The sequence below is a fragment of the Bos taurus genome, chromosome 12 (assembly GCF_002263795.3).
Source record: "Bos taurus isolate L1 Dominette 01449 registration number 42190680 breed Hereford chromosome 12, ARS-UCD2.0, whole genome shotgun sequence".
Lineage (NCBI taxonomy): Eukaryota > Metazoa > Chordata > Mammalia > Artiodactyla > Bovidae > Bos > Bos taurus.
Window position 1 is genome coordinate 33,877,789 of NC_037339.1, and position 24,523 is coordinate 33,902,311.

At 40.8% G+C, this 24,523-nt stretch overlaps 1 protein-coding gene and 1 non-coding gene across 3 annotated transcripts in view; one reads left to right on the plus strand and one right to left on the minus strand.

The window, feature by feature from the left end:
- Nucleotides 1–1,842: 1,842 nt before the first annotated feature.
- Nucleotides 1,843–1,915, plus strand: TRNAG-CCC (transfer RNA glycine (anticodon CCC)). Its single transcript has one exon. It is a non-coding gene; the product is annotated as a tRNA-Gly (tRNA).
- Nucleotides 1,916–14,533: 12,618 nt separating this feature from the next.
- Nucleotides 14,534–24,523, minus strand: part of NUP58 (nucleoporin 58) — a 33,707-nt gene continuing 23,717 nt past the window's right edge. Inside the window, exons 13-15 of one of the 2 annotated variants that reach the window (XM_059892115.1) lie at nucleotides 23,251–23,349; nucleotides 21,625–21,720; nucleotides 14,534–14,870 (exon numbers count right to left, since the gene is read on the minus strand). In XM_059892115.1, the coding sequence (XP_059748098.1) occupies nucleotides 14,788–14,870; nucleotides 21,625–21,720; nucleotides 23,251–23,349 (278 nt within the window). In that variant the 3' untranslated portion in view covers nucleotides 14,534–14,787. Of the gene's footprint in view, nucleotides 14,871–18,101; nucleotides 20,203–21,624; nucleotides 21,721–23,250; nucleotides 23,350–24,523 lie in introns of those variants that run through there. The other variant, NM_001098129.1, reaches the window with a different exon arrangement.

Below are 24,523 nucleotides of genomic sequence, written 5' to 3' on the forward strand. Positions count from 1 at the left end.
TCGTGTGTGGAACCTAAGCGAGTGGTACAAATGAACTTATTTACGAAACATAGAGTCACTGATGCAGAAAACAAACGTGGTTGCCAGAGGGAAAGGGTGAGGGGAGGGATAAACTGGGAGACTGGGATTGGCATATACACACTGCTATATATAAAGTAGACAACTAATAAGGACCTACTATACAGCACAGGGAACGCTACACCATGGTCTGTAATGACCTATATGAGAATAAACTCTTATAAAACAGAGGATACACATACAACTGATGCACTTTGCTATACACCTGAAACTAACCCAACATTGTAGATCAATTATATTCCAATTTTTTAAAAAACAGTAGTCCACTACACACCCACAGAAGGTCAAGGATAAATGACTCCAAATTATTGTGGAGGGTGTTGAGCAACCAGAACTCATACATTGTTGGTAAGAGTATAGAATGTTATAACTACTCTGGAACACTCACAGTTCCTGTAGAAGTTAAGTATCCATCTTCCATAAATCCAGAGATTCTACTTCTAGGTACTTACCCATGAGAAATGAACACATATTTACAAAAAGACTTGTAAGAGGATATTAATAGTAGTTTTACTCATAATAACTTCACACTGGGATTCCCTGGTGGCTCAGTGGTAGAGAATCTGCCTGTGATATAGGAGACATAGGTTCAGTCCATGGGTTGGGAAGATCCCCTCGAGGAGGGCATGGCAACCCACTCCAATATTCTTGCCCAGAGAATCCCATGAACAGAGGAGCCTGGTGGGCTACAGCCGTGGGGTTGCAAAGAGTTGGACATGACTTAACAACTAAGAACAACAACAACTTCACACTGGGAACAACCCAACAGGTAACTGGACAAACAATCGTAATATATTAATAGGATATGACTCAGCAGTAAAAGGAATGCATTTGCAATTACCATTGTGTACAACAAGATGGATCTCAAGAGCCTGATGTTGAATGAAAGTGAAGGTCACTCAGTCGTGTCCGACTCATTGCGACCCCATGGACTACACAGTCCATGGAATTCTCCAGGTCAGAATACTGGAGTGGGTAGCTATTCCCTTCCCCAGGGGATCTTCCCAACCCAGGGATCGACCCAGGTCTCCCACATTGCAGGTGGATTCTTTATCAACTGAGCCACCAGGGAAGCCCAAGAATACTGGAGTGGGCAGCCTATCCCTTCTCCAGGGGATCTTCCCAACCCAGGAATTGAACCAGGATCTCCTGCATTGCAGGCAGATTCTTTACCAACTGAGCTATGAGCGAAGCTGAATGAAAGGAAGACACAAAAGATTAGATACAGAGTGGTTATCACAGACTCAATGGACATGAGTTTGGGCAGACTCCAGGAGATAGTGGAGCACGGAGAAGCCTGATTGCTGCAGTTCATGGGGTTGCAAGGAGTCAGACACGACCAAGCAACTGAACAACAACAAATGTTAAAATAACCAGATTAACCCCAAGATGAGTTGCTCATGCCAAGCCCCACATCAGCAAACTGAAACTTAACAAAATTTCTACACTCTATGCTTGACTCTCCCAGAAAAGGAAAGCCTCATCCACCCATCAGGGCTTGTCTGCTCAGCACCAGTTTTCTGTCCGCTCCAAGACTTTCCTTTGTTCCTTACAAGGAAAGTAGTGACAGAACAACAACCACCCTGACTTAACCGATCGGCAAATGCCCAGTATCACTTCCTTGTTCCTGCTCACTCTGGTCTATAAAAATCTCTTGCAAGGTATTCAACATCACTAATCATCAGAGAAATGCAAATCAAAACAATGGGATCAGTTCACATATGTAAGAATAGCTGTCATCAAAAAGACGAGAAATACAGGACTTCCCTGGTGGTCCAGTGGCTAGGACTCTGTGCTCCCAATGCAGGGGGCCCGGGTTCAATCCCTGGTCAGGGAACTAGATCCCACATGCCACAACCAAGATCTAAGGTCCTGTGTGCCGCAACTAAGACAGGATACAGTCAAATAGATAAAATAAATATTTTGTTTAAAAAAAGAAAGAACTGGTGGTTGCGAGGATGTGGAGAAAAAGGAACCCTCATGTACTATTGGTGGTAATGTAATTGGTGCAGCCACTATGGAAACAGTATGGAGGGTCCTCAAAAAATTAAAAATAGAACTGCCATACAATCCAACAATTCCACTTCTAGGTATTTATCAGGAGAAAATGAAAACACTAATTTGAAAAGATATAGGCTCTGCTGTGTTCATTGCAGCATTGTTTATAACAGTCAAGATATGGAAGCACTCTAAGTGCCCGTCCATAGATGAGTTGATATAGAAAATGTGGTGTGTATATATGACATATGTGTATATATGTGTGTGTGTATATATATATATATATATATATATATGGAGTCGAAAATGGCCCCCAACTCCAGTATTCTAGCCTGGAAAATTCCATGGGCAGAGGAACCTGGTGGGCTACAGTCCATGGAGTTGCAGAGTCAGATATGACTGAGTGACTGAGTATATATATATATATATATATATATATATATATATACATACATATACACACACATACACATGCACACAGAGAGAGGTTTTATATATATATGTATATATATATATATTTCAGGGAAACTAGACCACAACTTTTAAAATGCTAATAAAGGGAATTCCCTGGCCGTCCACTGGTTAAGACTCCAAGCTTCCACTGCAGGGGGCACAGGTTCAGTTTCTGCTCTTGGGTAACTAAGAGCACATCACACTTTCAGTGTAACCAAAAAAATAAAATACTAATAAAAGGGAGTTCCCCAGTGGCCTAGTGGTTAGAATTCCAGGCTTTCACTGCTGTGGCCTGGTTCAGTTCCTGGTTGGGGAACTGAGGTCCCAAGAGCTGCACCACCTAGCCAAAAAAAAAAAAATACTAAATAAAGGAAGTGAGTATTTTAGATGCTTGTCCTGAGATACGCATAATAATGTTATTCCTAACAGCAAAACCTGAAAAGCAAGCCCGATGACAAAAGAACGAGTATTTAAATAATTCAAAATTCTTTTCTAGAAAGTGATTCTCTTTAAAAACAAAAATTTTGAAGACTATTTAATGGTTTGAGAAACCATACTATGTTAAGTGAATGTCAAATGTTAAATGAACAAAGGGAAAATGCCACTGTATATGCTGTGATCTAGTTTTAAATACACATATATAGAGTTTCCCTGGTGACTCAGACATTGAAGGATCTGCCCACAATGCAGTGCCGGACACTCAGGTTTAATCCCTGGGTCAGGAAGACCCCCTGGAAGAGGAAAAGGCAACCCACTTCAGTATTCTTGCCTGGAGAATCCCATGGACAGAGGAATCTGGCGGGCTACAGTCCATGGGGTCACAAAGAGTCAGACACAACTGAGCAACTAACACTCACTTTCATTTATTACGTGTGTGTGTATACGTATATATACACACATATCCCCATATCTGAAGAGTGAGGTATTAAAATGTTAGCTGTTATTGCCTCTGGGTAGTGGTTTTTATTTCCTTCTTATACTTCTTGGTATATTTTCATTTTTCACAATACAGTAAGAAAAAGTGTCTTCTTGCACAAGGTGTTGCTCAGAGGTGTCGCTTTGCTGGAATTCCACAGAGAAGAACAGTGCAGTGGGTGAAAGTCAGACAGTGACCAGAGCAAGCGCTGGTGACCAGGCTGAGCCTGAGGGCGGTGGGGTGGGGAATGAAGCCCCTCTTGAAGGAAACACAGAATCTGCTGCTGAGTGCTGGGGAATTCAACAGCTAACAGGGCTATCTGGCAACCATGACCAGTGAACAGGCATAAAAGCAGATGAACTGGTTTCATAATATTGATAACAACAGCACTTCTGAGTGCTTCCTCCATGGCAGCAAGAAGCTCAAAGCTTTGCTTGCATATTCTCTTTTCATTTTCAAAACAACACAAAGAGGAAAGCACGTTATTACCTCTGTTGTGTGGATGAGAAGGCTGCTAAGTCGTTTCAGTCGTGTCCAACTCTGTGCGACCCCATAGACAGCAGCCCACCAGGCCCCGCAGTCCCTGGGGTTCTCTAGGCAAGAACACTGGAGTGGGTTGCCATTTCCTCCTCCAATGCATGAAAGTGAAAAGTGAAAGTGAAGTCGCTCAGTCGTGTCCAACTCTTAGCGACCCCATGGACTGCAGCCTACCAGGCTCCTCCGTCCATGGGATTTTCCAGGCAAGAGTACTGGAGTGGGGTGCCATTGCCTTCTCTCAATGCAGGATTAGAGAAGCTGAATAATTTGCCCAAGATCACAAAGGTAGTCAGGACGTGGAGCCAGAAAGCAAGCTCTTTGTTACCTGTGTCGAGGGGTCACACTCATAATTACTGTCCTCTCTTGCAGCTCCAAAGAGGTCTTCCAAAAGAGAGACAGAAAAAAAAAGAAATCTAGAAGCTGTAATAGCACAAATAAAAAGCACAGTTTTATATAAACAAAATGAAGGACTTTACTAAAGTTTCTGTATTTTCTTTCACATCTGCTGACCAAAGACCAGCAAAGGTAAATACAGCTTTAGGGGGAGGGATAAATTAGGATTGGGGATTAACAGTTACACAGTCCTGTAAATAAAAGATAAACAACAGGACTTGCTGTAGAGCACAGGGAACTATATTCAATATCTTGTTATCTTGTTATAACCTGTAATGGAAAAAAATCTGAAAAAGAATAGATATATGTATATGTATAACTGAATCTCATTGCTGTACTCTGAAACAAAAGACTGTAAATCAGCTATATTCCAATTTAAAAAAAAAAGGTAACTACAGATTTGAACACATGTACTCATATACATTATGAGTAAAAACTCATATTCTACTAACTCTGAGGTTCATCAACCCTCAGTAGCCAGACATCTGTGACTTGTCATCTTTTACTATCAGCAGTTTGGGGGGAGAGATTAACAACGTCTCAGCCTCCCTCTCCCACAAATATGTGGCCAGGGGAGACACGCTGGCCAATCAGAGTAAGTCTCCCCGGAAACTTGGCTTTACCTCCAGGGGAAAAGGTGATCCAAGTAGGGGGAACTAGAGGGCTTTACAGAGAGACTTTCAGAGAGAAACTTGAGGACAGAGAGACTGTACGGACTTATAAGAAGGATGTGAAGTCTGGGGCTTCCAACAGCCATCTTAGTACCACTGGGAGAGACCATGTGTAGGTAGCAAAGACTGGGACTCATTTTTTTTGGCCACACCTGTGGCTTGTGATGGAGAAGGCAATGGCAACCCACTCCAGTACTCTTGCCTGGAAAATCCCATGGACGGAGGAGCCTGGTAGGCTGCAGTCCATGGGGTTGCGAAGAGTCAGACACGACTGAGCGACTTCACTTTCACTTTTCACTTTCATGCATTGGAGAAGGAAATGGCAACCCACTCCAGTGTTTTTACCTGGAGAATCCCAGGGAAGGCGGAGCCTGGTGGGCTGCCGTCTATGGGGTCGCACAGAGTCGGATATGACTGAAGCGACTTAGCAGCAGCAGCAGCAGTGGCTTGTGAGATCTTAGTTCCTTGACCAAGGATTGAACCTGTGCCCCCTGCAATGGAAGCATGGAGTGCAAACCACTGGGCTGCCAGGAAATTCCCTGAGATTCATTTCTGATAATATTTTGTGACCTGACTGGTCCAGCTTTTTCTGAAACCCAGACCACTCACTGGACTTTATGGGATTGAATAAATTCCTTTATTTACTTCAGATAATGTGCAACTCTGGAAGTTCTACATCGGAAGGATTTAGGGAGGAAAAAGCAAGGAAACCTAGCTTGAAGTGTGGCAAACACTCCTGAAGCCAGAAAGGTTTGTATTGTTGGCAACCAAAATATTACTGATTAATACACATCCCTGCACCATTTCTGAATCTTTCTGTTCTTTGTCATCAGATTTGCCTGGAACCTGCTATTATAAAGAATGCTGTGTATAGATGTATGAAAGTGAAATTTGCTCAGTCGTGTCCGACTCTTTGCAACTCCACGCACTATAGCCCACCAGGCTCCTCTGTCCATGGAGTTCTCCAGGCAAGAGTATTAGAATGGGTTGCCATGCCCTCCTCCGGGGGATTTTTCCAACCCAGGGATCAAACCCAGATCTCCCACATTGCAGACAGATTCTTTACCAGTTGAGCCTCCAGGGAAGCCCATGTATAGGTTTTTTTGTCAACATAAAACAAAGCAGCAGCCAAGCTTCTCGAAGTGCCTCAATAGTTTTTAATTTCAAAAATGAAATGTGTTTATGAGCATCAGCTGCTATATTGACCATGGTGTTCCCATCACAAAAACCGCAAATCCCTAAACCTATACCCTATGTGTGTTTGGACCTTTTTATCTCCATTGTGTGATGCTCCCTGGGAAGTTATTAAGACCTTGGACATAAAGAATGCCCAACCACTACAAATTCCCCACCAGAATCTTACTGCCATTTATATAATTCTCCATAAGTAAGGTAACTTCTTCCTAACTTTAAGGATGACACAGTTCCTCACTTTCTCGATTATTTCCTTTTCTTAGAGGAAGTTTAGGACTCGGTGTCTCAGTAGCCAAGCAGTAGCCTTCTACCTAAGATAAATTTCAAACATCAATAGGAAATTTCAGAGACTTGTAAAGGCTTTTAAATATGTGATTTCTACTAAGATCTGATTTCACAATTTAAACTCAGTTACAAGGTCGAGTAAAACAAGTTTCACAGACTCATGTTTATGTCAGCATTTTCTGCTTATCTCAGAATATTCTCCATCACCAGAGGAAGTTAACCTTTCATGTTTAGATGAATTTGAAAGATGCTTGGGGCTGGTGCACTGGGAAGACCCAGAGGGATGGTATGGGGAGGGAGGAGGGAGGAGGGTTCAGGATGGGGAACACATGTATACCTGTGGTGGATTCACTTCGATATTTGGCAAAACTAATACAATTTTGTAAAGTTTAAAAATAAAATAAATCTAAAAAAAAAAAAAGAAAGATAACTAATACATAATTCTTTTTCCCCGTTTCCCTTTCACAATTCTTTCTATGAGTTAGTTGCATTCTACCTTTGGGTGAAAGGTCTGTCATCCCATTTGAGCAATTTTACAGATGTGCCACTGAGGAGACAGTGGAATAAAGAAAAATGGGTTTTTCAGGCAAGCCACTGCATATCCATTGGCCTTATTTAGATGAGCAGTTAAGTCTCTTTAAACTCTGAAATGCAATGACTACAAACATAATACAGTCCATTTTGTACAAAGGATCAAGAGCCACATTTGTATTCAACAGCAGTCGACTGTGGTCAGTTCTACATGTCCTTCTGTGACATCCCCTGGACCAGTAGGTGTTAAGCTTCTGCAAAGAAAAGCATCTCTTACAAAACCCAGGAGCTGAGGACCTACACATCCCCCTCCCCCAACCAGTTTCAGTAAGTCGTGGCTAGTAGTCCCAAGGGTATCTACCTTTTTACAATGCTTGTAAAAGGTGGTTCTGGGTGGTTCTGATATGCATGGCCTCTGTCCCATTCTGAGAAAACTGCCTTAGATTCAATCTGACCATCTGTGTTTTACTTAAACAGAGAACAGAGCAGCCCTTCATCTGGATAGTCCATCAGGACGGGCTCTGAGTTCCCGGGTTGCTGACTGTGGTCACAGCCCTGTCCCTAGTGACCTGAGAGTCAGAACTGCTCCGTTTGAGCTCGGACAGAAAAAACCCCAGAGAGTGACCAGAGCAGGTGAGCAAAGGCCCTGAGAAAGGCAGGCACTCAGGTGGGGACACAAGCACGTGTGGTGTGTGATGTAACCTGCATACGCACATGCTCATGGGGATGGGAAGCGTCTTGAAGCTGGGTCTGCTCCAGGTGTGCTGTTTGTTCCCCGAGTGATGGGGGGTCTAGAGTACAGCATGATGCCTGTGCTCCAGAGGGCAACCTCTCATCCAGGGAACAGCTGAGCAGAGAGTGGACCTGGACAAAGGCAGAATTATCTGGAAAACAGGTTGGGAAAGGAAGTTGCCCTCCCCTGCCTGGCCGACCAGCCATCACAGCTGGAAAAGCAGTCCTGACTCACTACATCCTCCCCAGCTGTCTCTCAGGAAAACTTAAGAGTTTCCTCTCCCCTCCACCTTGAAGAAAGAGGAGATGCAAAAGAAAGCAGGAGCAACCAGCGAGAAAGGGAGCATGTGGGTGGACATAGTGTGAACTGGCCATGAATGCAGAGCTTGTAGAAACACTGCCAATTTGCTTCCAGTTTGTAATTACGGGCGACTGTTATTATTCTCAATGTTCACCCAGTTTTTAAAGTGACTTGTTAACTTTGTGAGGGTTATTTTAATTAGAGACAATCAGTAGAGGCACACAACCAGGTATGAACATGACTACAGATATGCCAGCTGATGTACAAACTCTTCAGGGACACTGTGACACATCTATATAGTACCTAGAAAGAAGGTAAATGTCTTTTCACTCCACACATCTCAAAAGAACATGTTTTCACAAAGGATGCTGGAACAATTGGATATCCACATACACAAAGGTGAATTTAAACCCTTACATCTCACCACCTAAAAAAATTAACTCATAATAGATCATAGAGCTGAATATAAAAACTAAAACCATAAAACTTCTAGAAGAAAACAAAGTCTTCGTGACTTTGGATTAAGTAAAGCATTCTTAGACAGGATACCAAAAACATAGTCCATAAAGAGGAAAGAGTTTGACTTCCTTGAGATAAAAAATGTTTGCACTTCAAAAAACACCATTATAAAGGATTTGCAAATCATATATCTGGCAAAGGACTTACACAAAACAGTTCAATAAGACAAATGACCCAAGTTAAAAATATGAAACAGGTTTGAATAGAAGATATACAAAAGCTCAGAATCACATTTTAAAATTCTACACATTGTTAGTCATTAGAGAAATGCAAATTAAAACCCCAATGGCTGAAATAAAAAAAGACAGACAATAACAAGTGTTGGTGAGGATGTGGATAGAAATTAAAATCCTCATATGTTGCTGGTGAGAATGTAAAACAATACAATAATTTTGGAAAACATTTTAGCAGTTTCTTAAAAAGTTAAACATAAACTTACCATATGACCCAGCAATTTTACTCCTAGGAATCTACCAAGAAAAATGAAAACCTCCAATCACACAAAAACCTGTCCACAAGTGTTTCCATTCAGTTCAGTTCAGTCCTCAGTCATGTCCAACTCTTTGGGACCCCATGGACTGCAGCATTCCAGGCCTTATTGTCCATCACCAACTCCTGGAGTTTACTCAAACTTATGTCCATTGAGTTGGTGATGCCATCCAACCATCTCATCCTCTTGTCCCCTTCTCTTCCCATGCGGGGAGCGAGCTCCGCCCCTGGCAAAGGTCATGAGGAAGGAGGCTTGGCATACGCAAAGGCGGGATCAAGCCTCAGGAGTCTCCCTGGAAATTCTCGAGCAATCTACCCCCCAAACCAGAGTCTGCCTACTTTCTGCTTTGTGCTTTCACCTACACCTCTGACTTTACGGGGGGCTGTCCCCCACTACCTCTCTGAAAAAAGAGTTAGCTTACAGCTCCAGTTAATAATTCCTGGGTGTGACAGTGTTTCAACCTACAAACTCCCTTGGAAGTCCTCTAGCCTGCCTGAATAGGTTTTTCCGGCCACATGTGATTGCTCAGAGCCTCCAAACTGTGAGAGGCATGAGATGTTCTAAACTGTCTAAATACAGATTCCTTTGAGCAGTTAAAAGATTGATTAGAAATTGTATTGGTGAAGGGATTTTCACTTGTTGGGCCAATGTTTGCTGCTAAGTCTCCATATCCCTTACCTGCTGTGTCCCTGGCAGTGTATTGATTAATATAATTGGTGTAAATAGTAGCTTTAATGTTTGTAACCTGGGACCCTTGAATTAATTCTTTTTCTTGTTATAGCCCACCACACCTTTGCTCTGTAGGAATGCAACTTTATCTAATGCTTTTTGGAGGCTGGCGCCTGACTTTAGAATAATCACCTTTAGAGAAAAAGGCCTCTGGGCCAGAAGATGATGCAAATCACCTAAGCTTTTGCATATGATAAGTTTGCAGGAAGAAAGCCTGGCTTGCTGCATGACTCTACCCCTTCCCCCCTTATCCTCTATGCATAACTTAAGGTATAAAAACTACTTTGGAAAATAAAGTGCGGGCCTTGTTCACCGAAACTTGGTCTCCCCATGTCGTTCTTTCTCTTACCTTCTGGCTGAATTATTCAGCCTCTTTTCTCCACTGAATTTCCTCACTGAGCTATCCTTATTTCAGCCTCTTTTCTCCACTGAATTTCCTCACTGAGCTATCCTCATTCTATTACTCTTTATATCCTTAATTAACATTTAATTAAGCAATTGTTTCCTGATCCTCGCCGACGCCGTCCCCACTTCGAATACCCTGGATCAGCCGGGGCTGGTCCCCGGCATTCCCACCTTCAATCTTTTCCAGCATCAGGGTCTTTTCCAATGAGTCAGTTCTTTGTATCAGGTGGCCAAAGAATTGGAGCTTCAGCTTCAGCATCAGTCCATCCAATGAATATTCAGGACTGGTTTCCTTTAGGATGGACTGGTTGGCTCTCCTCACAGTCCAAGGGACTCTCAAGAGTCTTCTCCAACACCATAGTTCAAAAGCATCAATTCTTCGGTGCTCAGCTTTCTTTATAGTCCAACTCTCACATCCATACGTGACCACTGGAAAAACCATAGCCTTGAGACAAGATGAATGGTGGAGTAGAAGGACGTGCACTCATCTTTTTGTCTCAAGCTTATACTTTTTTCCAAATGACTTGTTTTGGGCAGAGCAGACAGATGCTCCAGCTGAATCCACGTGCCTCTCTCTCCACTTCTATTTGTGGTTGATCACCCTCTCTGCTAGAATGCTTAAATAATTGTGTTCAAAGCACACATTCATTCTCTTGGTAAATATCAACTTTGATCCAACAGTTTCAGCAGCCTGGTGTTTGAGGTCCTAGAGTCTTCTCAGCTTTGCCATGATAACGTTTGTGAGGCTATGTTCCCTGGTCCACGGTATGGCTTTTCTGAGGATTCCCCAATGTTCAACCAGGCCCCTCCTCTGTACAGTCTGTTCTTCATTCCGGGGCTTACTGAAACATATCAGGTCTGGTTGAAATCTACAGATGCTGGTTGCATTCTGTTAATTTGTCTTCATGGCTTACTAATTGTGAGCCACGGTCACAATCAGTTAGTAGGTCACTGCCTTGGAGACCCTCTTACACAGTGTATCAGGGAACTCACTTGGTAATGTTCATGGGTTCATCATAAAAAACAGTGTAGAACAACAAAGCTCCACCCTCAGGAGACAGAAACAGTGTGCTTTACACAATGTATGTTACACCATTGTGAAAATTCACGAACCTAGATATACCTAGATATGACATGGGTAAACCTCAAAATATAATGTTGAGAGAAAATAAGCAATTTGCAGGCTACATACAAGGTAGCATTTTTATAACACTCAAAAACAAGCTAAATGAGACGTTTAGGGAAGTATATGCTCAGTCATGTCCAACTCTGTGCGACCCCATGGCCTGTAGCCCACGAGGCTCCTCTGTCAGTGGGATTCTCCAGCAAGAATACTGGAGTGGGTTGCCGTGTCCTCCTCCAGGGGATCTTCCCGACCCAGGGATCAAACCCATGTCTCTTGCATCTCCTGAACTGGCAGGCAGATTCTTTACCACTAGTGCCACCTGGGAAACATGCATGTGTGTTTGAAAATAAGAAGAGTACATCATACAAAATGCCAGGCTGGATGAATCACAAGCTGGAATCAAGATTGCTGGGAGAAGTATCAATAAACTTTAGATATGCAGATGATACCACCTTAATGGCAAAAAGGGAAGAGAAAAAAGAGACTCTTGATGAAGGTGAAAGAGAGTGAAAAAGCTGGTTTACAACTCAACATTCAAAAAACTAAGAACATGGCGTCCAGTCCCATCACTTCATGGCCAATAGATGGGGAAAAAAATCACTGCAAATGGTGACTGCCATGAAATTAAAAGATGCTTGATTCAGAAAAGCTATGACAAACCTAGATAGTGTATTAAAATCAGAGACATCACTTGGCTGACAAAGATCCATATAGTCAAAACTGTGGTTTTGCCAGTAATCATGTATGGGTGAGAGAGCTGGACCATAAAGAAGGCTGAGAACTGAAGAACTGATGCCTTCGAGTTGTGGTGCTGGAGAAGACTCTTGAGAGTCCTTTGGACAGCAAGGAATGCTAAAGGACAGCCAATGCTAAAGGAAATCAATCCTGAATATACATTGAAAGGACTACTGCTGAAGCTGAAGCTCCAATACTTTGGCTACCTGAAGTGAAGAGCCGACTCACTAGAAAAGACCCTGATGCTGGGAAAGACTGACAAAAATGGGGATGACAGAGGATAAGATGGTTGGATGGTACCACTGACTCAATAGACATGAGTTTGAGCAAACTCTGGGAGGTAGTGAAGGACAGGGAAGCCTGTCGTGCGTGCAGTCCATAGAGTCGCAGAGTCCATGCTGTGGTCTGTAGGGTCACAAAGAGGGACACGACTGAGCGACTGAACAACATGCTACCCCAGCACTCCCCACCCACCCCTCAGCCTTCACAATTAAACATGTTACACCCTTGCACATTGACCCCTAATCTCATCACCCACCCTTCCCCAGTTCTTGAATTCTGTGTCTGCAGTGGAGGTCACTTCTCAGCGAAGCCCCTTACAGCCCCAGAACTGGACTCTCTTGTCTTCTCGTTTTGACGGAAACCCACCTCTGTCCCAGGGCGCTGCTTCTGGCAGCCTGCTCTCATATCCCCTACACCTGGCAGGGAGACAGGTATCTGCTGGAGGCTGCTTCTGGGCCAACCTTCCTCGTGCTTTCAAAAAATCCCTGTGCTCCAAAGTTCAGGCCATCAGGCTGCACCACTGGCTACCCTGGGTCATTCCTCCTCTCTCCTTCCTGGAAGACTTTAGCTCCTGACTCCCACTCTCTCCAATGCTACTCCTGGGAGATTCTGGGTGACTCCAGTATCTGTGTATATAGTCCTCACAGCACCCTGGCCTCAGGGTTCCTTAACTTCCCTTCCTCCACAGAGTCTCTGTCAGCACCCACTCCCGTAGGCATGCGCTCAGCACTGTCCAGCAGGACTGTGATGATGGAAATGTCATGGATCTATGCAGTGCAGTGTGGTGGTCATTTGTCACTTGCGCCTTTCACACGTGGCTAGCTTGGCTCAAGAACCGCATCTTCACTTTAACTTTCAGTTAATTTACATTTAAGTAGACACCCAAGGCTAGAAGCTAGTGTGTTGGAAAGCACAGCTATAAACTTGGCCATGATCAAGTAACTGGAAACCTTCCCCAGTCTCCCCCAACACCCTTGGCCTCTGAGTCATCATAAGCATACATCTGTATCCATTTCCCTTCAGTGCTCTACAGACATTTCCATGGTTTCTCAGGAGAAATTCATCATTATTCTAATTATTACTTTCCTATACTAACTTTAATTTTTTCTTTTTTTGCCATGCATGACATGGTATCTTAGTCCCCCAACCAGGGATTGAATCCTGCAGTGGACGCTTAAGAGTCCTAACCACTGGACCACCAGCGAAGTCCCCTTTTTTCTCTATTTTGGGTCTCATGGAGTTTGACTGTATCTGGCAGAGTGTCTTTGAATTTGTTTTGCTCGGAGTTCGGTGAGCCTTTTGAGTCTGTAAAGGCATGTATTTCATCCAGTTTAGAAAGTGTCTGGCTGTTATTTATTTCAGTGTAGTCTCTGCTCCATCATTTATCTCTTCCCCTTCTGGGAGTCTTTTCACACGGAGGTTGGATTTTTAAACATTATACCACAGGTTCCTAAAACTCTATTCATATTTTTTTCAGTTTTTTTCTGTCCTTCAGATTTAATCACGTTTGATTTTAAAAATTATACACGTGATTATAGATTATATCCACACAATGGAATATTATTCAGCAACAAAAAGGAGTAAAGTAGTGATGTCTTCCACAGCATGGATGGCCCCAGGGAACATTGTGCTAAGTGAAAGAAGCTAGTCATGTTTATATGAAATGGCCAGAATAGGCAAATTATGTAGAAACAGAGAGTAGATGAACAGTCCCGAGTACTTGGGGTGGTGGTGATGGTAAGTGACTGTAATGTATATGGGGATTCTCTTTGGGGTGGCAAAAATGTTCAGGTGCAGTAAAGACCCCAGGACTTCCCTGCATCAGAAAGACACCCTGGAGTAGGAAATGGCAACAACCCACTCCAGGATTCTTGCCTGGGAAATTCCATGGACAGAGGAGCCTGGTGGGCTACAGTCCATGGGGTCACTGAGACTGTGACACGACTGAGCAACTGAGCACACACACCCCTGTGTTCTGACATTAGACTGTGATATTGCCCAACTTTGTCCATACACTAAAAACCACTGAAATGCACCCTTCATTCACTTTATGGTATGTAAATTATACCTCCATGAAGCTCTTTTTTAAAAATAGTATGAGTTGCGTAATTAAAGTTACAAACATTTTATTCACTCTACTTGGCCAGTTGCCTTTTGGATCAGCTTTCCCTGTTTCATCTGTGAATTTTCCTCTACTCCTTGCATACACTGCATTAGCAGGCTGCTTGCAATTGCTTTAAACACTCCTAGGATCTGGTATACAATCCATTAGGTTGTCCTTAAATAACAGGGGTGAGCTTTCTTTCCTAAATTCTAAAAATCTTGACCAAACTCACTCTATGACAAATGAGATTCCCAAGATGACAATTGGAAGTTTCTTGCAAAGTAGACATGTGCTGACTCAGTGCCTGCTCAGAACTGGATTTTTCTTCCTAGCTCATTGACTTCTGTCATACTGGGTTTTCGAAATCCAGTTAAAACCTGTGATTTGTTGCCTGAGAGAAAAAGAAAAAATAGTTTAGACTGTACTAGGACACATGTAGATACTACTTATTACATGCTTAGCTTTCATCTTACCTAAGTTAACTCATTTTAGTCTGCACAACCTGGAACATCAGTAGTGCTCACTGTTTTACTAAAGAGACACAAAGATGTTAAACCTCACCAAGGTCGCACACCTACTAAGTGGTGGAGCAAAATTCTACACCAGCAGCATGGTTCCAAAGTCCAGAGAAAGGTTGGCAGTGGGTCACCAAATTAACTAACCTTTCCCCACTGCACTAATTACTTAATTCAGAAGTTATTTATGAAATTCAATTAGATGGTAAGTATTGATGATACAACACCAAACCGAAACAATAGAAGACAGGGTTCCTGTTCTGGGATTACTCAATCTAAAGTGGGAGACAAACAGACCCATCAAGGAAACCATGTAAGGAGGCCTGCACCCTGAGACCCAAAGTCTACGTGGACTGGAGGTGTGTGTTCAGGGTGAGAAAAGATGGCACTTAAAGGCCAACATTTACTCCACACCATGTGGGAGACCTGGGTTCGATCCCTGGGTTGGGAAGATCCTCTGGAGAAGGGACAAAGTCTACCCACTACAGTATTCTGGCCTGGAGAATTCCATGGACTGTATAGTCCATGGGGTCGCAAAGAGTCGTTGAACGTGACTGAGTGACTTTCACTATCACAGAAATGGCTGGTGCACAAGTGGAGTGGTGGAAGGGACATGGTGTCCTAGAAGGGCTGTGGTGTGCAAGGGTGTCCAAGGGGTGGGTTGGGAGTACAGGTCAGGCTGTGAAGCACTCCCATGTCTTCATCACACTCCTTAGACCCCACACATGATTACGCTCCCTCAAGCCCAGAGACCTTTGTTCTCACCTCACCTGCCATGATCTAGTCTACTGCAGGTGTGTAACTCCACCGTAAAAATCATCACATGACCTTTAGTGTTATGGAAAGGATGGACATGAAAATCCTGTATCACAGAAAATCCCCAGCTCCAGGACTTAAACAGCCATGTGACCTCGTGGAAGCTGCTTAATCTAACCCTGTTCCTTCATCTAGACACGGAAGATTTCTGCTTTTGAGAGAAATAACGAGGCCATACAAGGTTGAGTATATAAAGTTCTGAGTGCGCTGCCCGTAACAGACTACATACAAGTAAGACACGACTGTGAGTGAGATTCCGATTTGCACTCCCTGGTGCTTCCAGGACACTGGCCCACGTTACGCAGTAATGTTACCGAGTAACACCTTGTGGTGTGTGCTCCAGTAGGCACACTGCAGCCAGGCTCATCCACAGTGAGGCTGCAGCAAGGCTCATTGAAGGTGATGCTGCCTATCTTCTGATAAACTGTTCCAACTCGAATATGTCCCACACAGAAATAACCCCACTGCAAAATTTCTGAAGGCACCATTCAGATTCTCTTGCTGCAAAGACACTACTTAAGATTGTTGATTATTTGCTAAGTTGTGTCTGACTCTTGCAACCCCCTGGACTGTAGCTCACCAGGCTCCTCTGTCTATGGGGATTCCCAGGCAAGAATACTGGAGTGGATTGCCATCTTCTCCAGTGGATCTTCTTGACCCAGAGATTGGACCCACGTCTCCTGCACTGGCAGATTCTCTCCAACTGAGCCACCTGGGAAGCCCCTATTTGAGATTAGTAGTACATTAACTTGGGCATACTATATTATCACAAAAGAACAGTTAATCTGCATCTGTAATAATGTGAATGACCTTGTACTGACTGTAGGATGAAGACCCTCAATGAGAAATAGAATTAAGAAGCTGTTAGGGGAAACTATCAGGGAGCTAACACACACTGTAAAACCTTGCTGAAAGAAAAGACCTAACAAATGCACATACCAGGCTGTACACAGAAAGACACTGATTCTCCCCAGGTACAGACTTTATTTGTATAAACCTAATAAAAAAATCCCGAAAGTATTTTTCCTGAGAAAAAATTGACCTTGACGAAATAGATACATTCTAAAAGTCCTAGAGCCGTCACCCAACACAAGGCTCTACAGGGGCAGGGGCTGCACCCAGGTGCCTCATGTAGACACAACCCTCATACGACCACACGTCTGTACTGTCCTCACCTGGCAGGTGCCGAAGCTGAGGTCTAAAAGAGAAACTTGCCAGAGACCACACAGGTTCCAGGCAGGGGTCTGAAGCCGAGATGACTCCCAGAAAGTCAGCTAGGAGTCATTTGTCTCCAAAGAAAAATGTTAGATTATGTTACCTACGGACATCATTAAGAAAAAAACTCCCAAGTCATCTGGTATAAAATGGACACAGGATATTAATATGCAATTACATTAATAATTGGGAATTATTGATAATTATTAAAATTAATAATTTATTAATAAAAACATTTATGCTAAAAAGCTCCAGCTCACAGGGACTTAAAAGACTGATGGTTATCTAGGGCTGCAGACAGGAAGTGGGTACTCACAGAGCAGGAGTATCTGTTTATACAGCATTTATGGAAGGCAGTCTGACATTAAAACATACATTCTATGCTTCTTTTAGCAATTCCTCTTCTAGAATCGATCCCAAAGAAGCATTAAACATGAGCACCAACTGTCACGTTTAAGGATATTCACTGCAGCTCTTTCTGTAAAAGTGAAATACTGGGAAGAACAGGGAGCAGCTAGAGCGGATGACCCGGCGTCTGTGCCATGGTCAGTCAGCAAAGAGTCAGTCTCCACGGACTGACGTGCAGAGATGTCCCTGATTCACCATTCAAGGAGAGACAGGCAAGTCATGGAATACACAGACCTTTAAGCCACTTGTTAAAAAAAAAAAAAGGAAAAGGATCTAAGAGAATAAAATGTGAGAAAATGAGAGAAAGAGAACGAACATCTGTATACAAGTGAAAGGCATTCTTTAAAGGGTCTGAAAGGATACACACCAAACTACAAAGAGTGGACACTGTGCGGAAGAGAGTCAGATTGGGGCCCAGGAGTTGAAGGCAACTTTCACTTTTCACTCAGTATTTTTGTTTATAATTTTAAATGTTTTTATAATTTTGCAAACACAAAAGCGAGTGATGAAGTACTTGCTATCTTGTACTCAGCCTTTTTTGTTTTTTAAAAAAGCAAGATGTATAAACCAGTGAAAACAAAACACTAAAAACCAACCAGAGAATCAAAGAGGAAATAATAAGGAATAATAAGGAAATTATGTATTAAGAACGACTACTGACGCCTATAAAGATTCAAAGCAGCTGACACAGTAAAGTTTATTGTTTACATCATGACAGGCTCTGGACAGAGTAGGGACACAGTGAACACGGGGACGACACATTTAAACTCCTGTCACAAACAGATTCATTACAAAGTCCCAATGGTCAACATATTAAAATGTAAAATACAAAGGAAAAAATCCAAGAAATATAAATATCCAGATTTTTTGCAGCACAATGTAATGTCCTTTTTAAAAAAAAAGCTTGCTGTAATTGTGTATTTAATTAAACACATGTTTTCCTACCCTTCCCCAAAACTTGGATCTGGGGACTGCAGTATTAGAGAAGTATGCAAAAAATAAAAACAACTTCAGTGCCCAGAAACAAAGCATTTTCCTTATTTTAATGCATCAAGGTGCAAAAACTTCAACTCCAAAAGCCAATCATTGATATATGCAGATAAATAAAACAGACTTGATAACACTTTTGTCAAACCCAACTAACATTATACTAAAATATATATATATGTATATATATTGTATGTAATACCTATTTTAGAAAAAAAGGTGCCTTGGTGAAAATGATTCTGAAAATATTCACTTGATGCACATTATGTACAAAACCTTCTATATAAAAAATTAAACTATTTTCAATGAAATTCCATGTTCAGCATCTCACCTGAAAACTGTACTTGAAAGATAAATAGGTCTACATAACGGTTTCTGTCTGAAATCATGGCTAAGGCAGTTCTCTTTCCAAGGGCTCTCTTTTTCACCCACTCTCTATCACTAATACTAATGATACACAGATGCAACCTGACATGTTTCTGTGTTATCTGGAGCTTTCTGTTCACTGTTAAAACAGGGGATAGTTTACTGTTGCTACAGAGAATACTTTTTTCCTTAAAATATACCGTTTCTCTATTTCCAATTACGCACTTACTTAAGACATAAAAGAGGCTGATAAGCCACTCCATTTGGTGTCAATATCAATAGCCCTGTAAGAAAGAACTCTTTATTGGAATAGCTAGAAAAGTTTCCACTAAAATAATAGTGCATCCTACACCTGCATAGAATCAATTTGGCTCCAAAGCTCTTTGCCCCCAGACACCAGTCTGGAATTCAAACGTGCTCCTGAAGGTTCATCTTAGATATAAGAATACATAGGGGAGTTAAGTTGTTGACAGATATGTCTGCTCAGTCTCACAGCAGCCTTCGACAGGAGGAGCTGCTGAGATTAAGGTGGAAACAAAAATGGGGAAGACTGGGGGCAATGCTGTTGAGTTGGCCAATATTTACACCAGTAACCATTTCACTAAGTCTTGAAGCAAGTAACTATAAGACCTGGTACCTCTAGCTCCTCATTCTACAAGCACTGAGGATTTGAAGCATAAAAGGTGAAAAATGGAACACCCTTAGAAAAGGGGAACAGTCTGAGGCAAAAGTTGTAGGTCTGTAAATATATATTTCATATGCACACACGGTTGTGTGTATTTTCCTGTATATATTTTACATACATATTCACAAGATGCCCTGCAGTGTAGTTCAAAAGGCCTTTTGTCAAGGAACACAGATTCTAATATAGGCCCTAGAGTTCATAACATCCATATAAGAAACAAATGTGCATATATTCACATAATGTAAACCTTATCAACAAAAACATTGCGAAAACACTAGGTTAAATAGTAGTAGGTTTTACCAATCAGTGATGTAATAAGAATATTTCTTACACTGAGAATCAAAATAACGAAAGATATACAACTAGGTTTCAAATTCACAAGAGAAAAGTTGTTTAGCATGGCAAACAAGAACAGAGTTCAAAATTCCAGAAGTAAGGAAAAATATCAAAACTTTATAAATCTCCTGGGATGCAATTTATTTACTGCATCAACTTTAGAAAAATAGACTCAGAGAATGAATGATGCTGCTATGGGTTCTCTCAGCACATCAACCCATAGGTTTATCTTTTTCCTCTTTTGTTTCCAGCTGGAGGTTTCTTCAACTGAAGGAGTTGTCCTCCTGTCCCAAAGCCTGCAGAGGCAGGATTGGACACCCCAAATGTCAAACCCGCTGATGCCGTGATGCCAGGATTGCTGAAGTTAAACCCAGATGTACTTGAGCTGCCAAAGCCTTATGTTTAGGGAAGAAAATATTCATATCAGAAGTTAAGTCACAAAAACAAATGTAAAAAATGGGGATAATTCTCTAGCTGAAAGAATATATAACCCATGAAAACAGCAAATGTCTTAGGGCCCTAAATTTCTAACATGGAATTTTACAGGAAAATAATTTAGCTGACAGCTAAGTGGCCCTATTATAGACACAAGTTGAATGATCCAGGCCAAGAGAGAAACCTTACACAAATAACTGAAATCAACAGAAAACTTCAAGTTGGCAGTCACTTTTGTGTTAATTAAATATGCCAAGGTGCCTTCCCCCTTAGCCATCCATATACACTTTATCAAAATGTAGAGGAGAGACTTTCCCGACCTTTGGACCTACCCTGGCAATTCTAAGTCCTCTAAGAAAGCCTCAAACCACAATTTTCAGGACAAAGAATACATGGAACAGCAGTACCAATTGTTTCTATTTTATAAGAGCCTTCACACAGTTAAGATCAAATACTGCCTAGCTAATTAATGTTAGCAAATAATATTTAAATTATAATCCTGATACCACTGAATTCTATTATCTTACTTCCTGAGAACTACTGATTTTTAAATACTACTTAATTTAAATGGAATTTCCTTAAAATTTCCTCAATTAAAGTTAATCCACATTAAATTATTGTTATTTTAGGCATGCTTTTAATCCCTAAGCATTGTACAATAAAATATGTCACTATTGGGAATTCCCTGGTGGTCCAGTGCTTGGGAATCCACCACACTTTCACTACCAAGGACCTGGGCTCAGCCCTGGTTGGGGAACTAAGACCCCACAAGCTGTGCTGCGAGACCACAAAAAGTAAATAAATTAAAAAAGGAAATAAAATATAACAAGTCATTATTTATAAATATAGGAAAAATGCAAAAGCAGATGGAATTTGGAATTCTCTACTAGAAGTGTCAAAAGATTATACCTACTTCAAAAGCAAAGCATTCAATTAATCATCATTTGTAGGACTGGTATTCTTAAAATCAGAGGGACTTGCAACTAAAGAATGTATAACTTATGTAACGGTATCTCCTCAGGAGAACAACTATTCTCCTGAATGAATAATGATAAAAACTGGGTTAAAACTCACAGTGGGTTTATTTTTGTAATAATGAAGAAAAACTGTTTAAGCATAAAGCTAGTCTTAGGATTCAAAATAATGTCTACATCATTAACAGCATATGTTATTATTTATTATATCAAACTTAAGTTGTTAGAAAGGTTCTACTAACCTGACCTTTAGCATATGAGAGAAAGCTATATGAATATTAGGCTTGTAGGCTTCATCCAGGGGTAGAAACTGAATCAGGGATCTCTTTTTGATATTGGAAGTAACAACACTTACACTTTTAAAATAATGCACCTAATGGCCTGAAATTCAGGCTAAAACACACAAACCTGCACTAAGACTTCCTGAGGGTTTATTTGTTGTTCCAAATCCAAATGTGGAGGCCCCTGTGGTGCTGCATCCAAAACCAGAGCTAGCTCCAAAGCCTAGTGGGGGTGATAGAGAGACACACGGAGGTAAAACACAGGTGAAGGATACTGACAAGCCACACCAACAATAAACAGTGCTGAAAACCACGGCCCTGCTGAGGAGGTCTGCTATTTACCCTTTTGTCCAAGGCTTCTGGAAGAATTAGATCAGTTCTCAAACAAAACATTTAGATCTGTTTAGACTAAGCTTACGACCCCTCAGTAATTTTTAAAGAACAAAGCCATAAAAAAATAAGAATAGTACTTTCTCTCCCAAACAGGCTAGAAATTTCAGTGACCATCCAAGTATGACTTTCCTCAAACACATATACATGTTATCTATAGGGGTTATTTCATTTTGGAAAGAAAAAAGACTAAATTCATAAATAAGCACATGCACAACAATTTAAACACAATGTACCGCGTAGTAATTTTATTCTCCTTTTTACAAAAACACTTTCACTTAAGTTCAGCACTGGGAAAGTGCATGACCACATGAGAGTCAGTCACTAATTCTACGAAGGAAGAACAGGCTCTTGCAACATTACCAGCAATGCAACACTGAGAAACTGGGAGTAGGGGCAGCGTGGTTTCTCCCTTAACAATACTAGTCACAACTTAAATAAAGAACATGTGTTCATTATACAGAGTTCTGGAGCAGAGTCTGCTACGTACTTGAAGACTTGTTTCAAGTGCTCAGAAAATGAAATTCAAAATCATCTTCAGCTACTTTGTAACAGTTTATCTAAATTATTGAGTTTGATAGTATTATTGCCTGTAACTATGAAATATGGTGACAAACTGGAATATAGACCACAGGAATTATGCTGTCTGCCATTAATTCTAGTAATTCCTAACAGTCTAATATATTACATAACCATATAGCTAACAGGCTTCACCTCTTATGATGATATATTCTAATCCAATACTCATTACATGACAATGCACCTGTCAAAATACAATCAACCTACAATTACCCACACCAGAGAACTGGGAAAGCATTTGTACTCCAGCATATTTTGCAGAAGACTTACCTTACTAGTTATGTTATAAAAACTACTGAAATAAACTTATGTATAGAAGTATACATAAAGGCAAATAGGCCAAAAGTGCTTAGAAATGGACAGAGTTGGGCTGTTCAATTTATGATACAATTATTTCCCCATTTAAAGAGCTGCATTTTCAGAAAAGAAAGATGATTAGGAGAATGTCTGTCCAGAAGTAGTTTGAATTCCAACTAACTTTTTAATTTAATAAAAATAAGCAATTTTCAAGTTCACGTTTTAGCATATTGCTTTGAAAATATGAACACCCTTACCATTTGATTTTAATACATTTTTATATTTACTATTCACAGAGATGAAATGATTTTTAAAATTCTAGATCTAATAATTTTAGAAAGCACTGATATGTTTAGAGAATCCTTTTTTTTCTGGCCAGATAGAACCTTAACTTCCCAAAGAGCAGATCCTCTTAGAGGTTTTCACAGGCTAGTAGCAATTCGAATGTATCATAGTGCAATGCAATACGAGAAAAGTTAAAGTGTACCTCCAAGGTTTGAAGAACCTAGGCCACTTGACTGCAAGCCAGTGCCAATACCTGAGCCGAATGGCGCTCCAAAACTAACTCCCAGAGATGGCTGTGGCCCTGGTATAAAAAAAAAAAAAAATGGGGGGGAAAAAAAACAAATTTGCCTTACTCTTTCAAGATTAAATTTCTTTATGAAATTAATTTTAAAATGAACAGTCATTATTTTTAACAAATTCTATTTGCTAAAACTTAGTTTTCAGGATGTCTCCCCAGCCTAATTTATCTGTCCCAGCAGATTTACCTATTCAAAAATAAATTTTAAAAAAAAATTAACTTGTTCACACTTAAGACAAAAGAGGCTTACCGTACGAAAAGAGTGTTAGTTTAACCTACTAAATAATTTGAAATCTTTAATGTATTGTAAATTATAGTTCTTTTAGTTTCACGTCTAGAATGCTTTTAGATCTCCCCAGTTGTTTTCTGTTAAGATTAGTTGCTGTAATCAGTAAAGGTTTTTACTTTTTTTCTTTTTAAAATAAGCTCCTTACGGTTAGAGTCAAGTCCCAATTGATCAAAAGAGACTGACACTAACATGCAAAACCATCATGTTACTTCATAAGTGTAAGTACCAAAAACTAGGCAGGATTTCTTACAGAAAATATAAATGATATAAATAAATAGATAAAAAACAAGACAATGTTTTATTTTATTAAATTTATTGTTCATTTTAAAGCAAATCAATTACACAGTAACATGACAATTCCAACTTGTTCACAAAAAGTGATAATTGAGTTCTACTATTAGGCTCTGCTACATCACACCACTTATCACCTGATTAAATAAGATAGAGAATGAACATTTACAAAGGCACTGCTGTGTACCTTGACAGATTCAATACATTCAAGATTTCAATTCAGAAGTTTCTTCTCAACATTTTGGAAAATGTACTCAGATGCAAAACGATTAAGTCATCCTTTTCCCATTTGTTAAAGATTTTGGCTGAGTTTGGCAAGAATAGCATCAAACTTACTAGCCTCTCTTTTTTAACTACTTTTTTTTTTTAAACTAAGCAGAATACAAAAATCTAAAAATCTCTCATTTGATAATTTATGAAAATTATTTGATAAATTTCATAGTACAATCTTCAGTCTTGTCTTTTTCAAGCACAGTGATCAGTGCATCTCAAAGTTGAGGGAACTGCCAAAGTAACATACAGACTGATATTTAGACTTCTTAAAGAAATCAAAGCCTTCAAGTTGTTCAATGAAGAATGAGGTTTCTTTATTCAAAA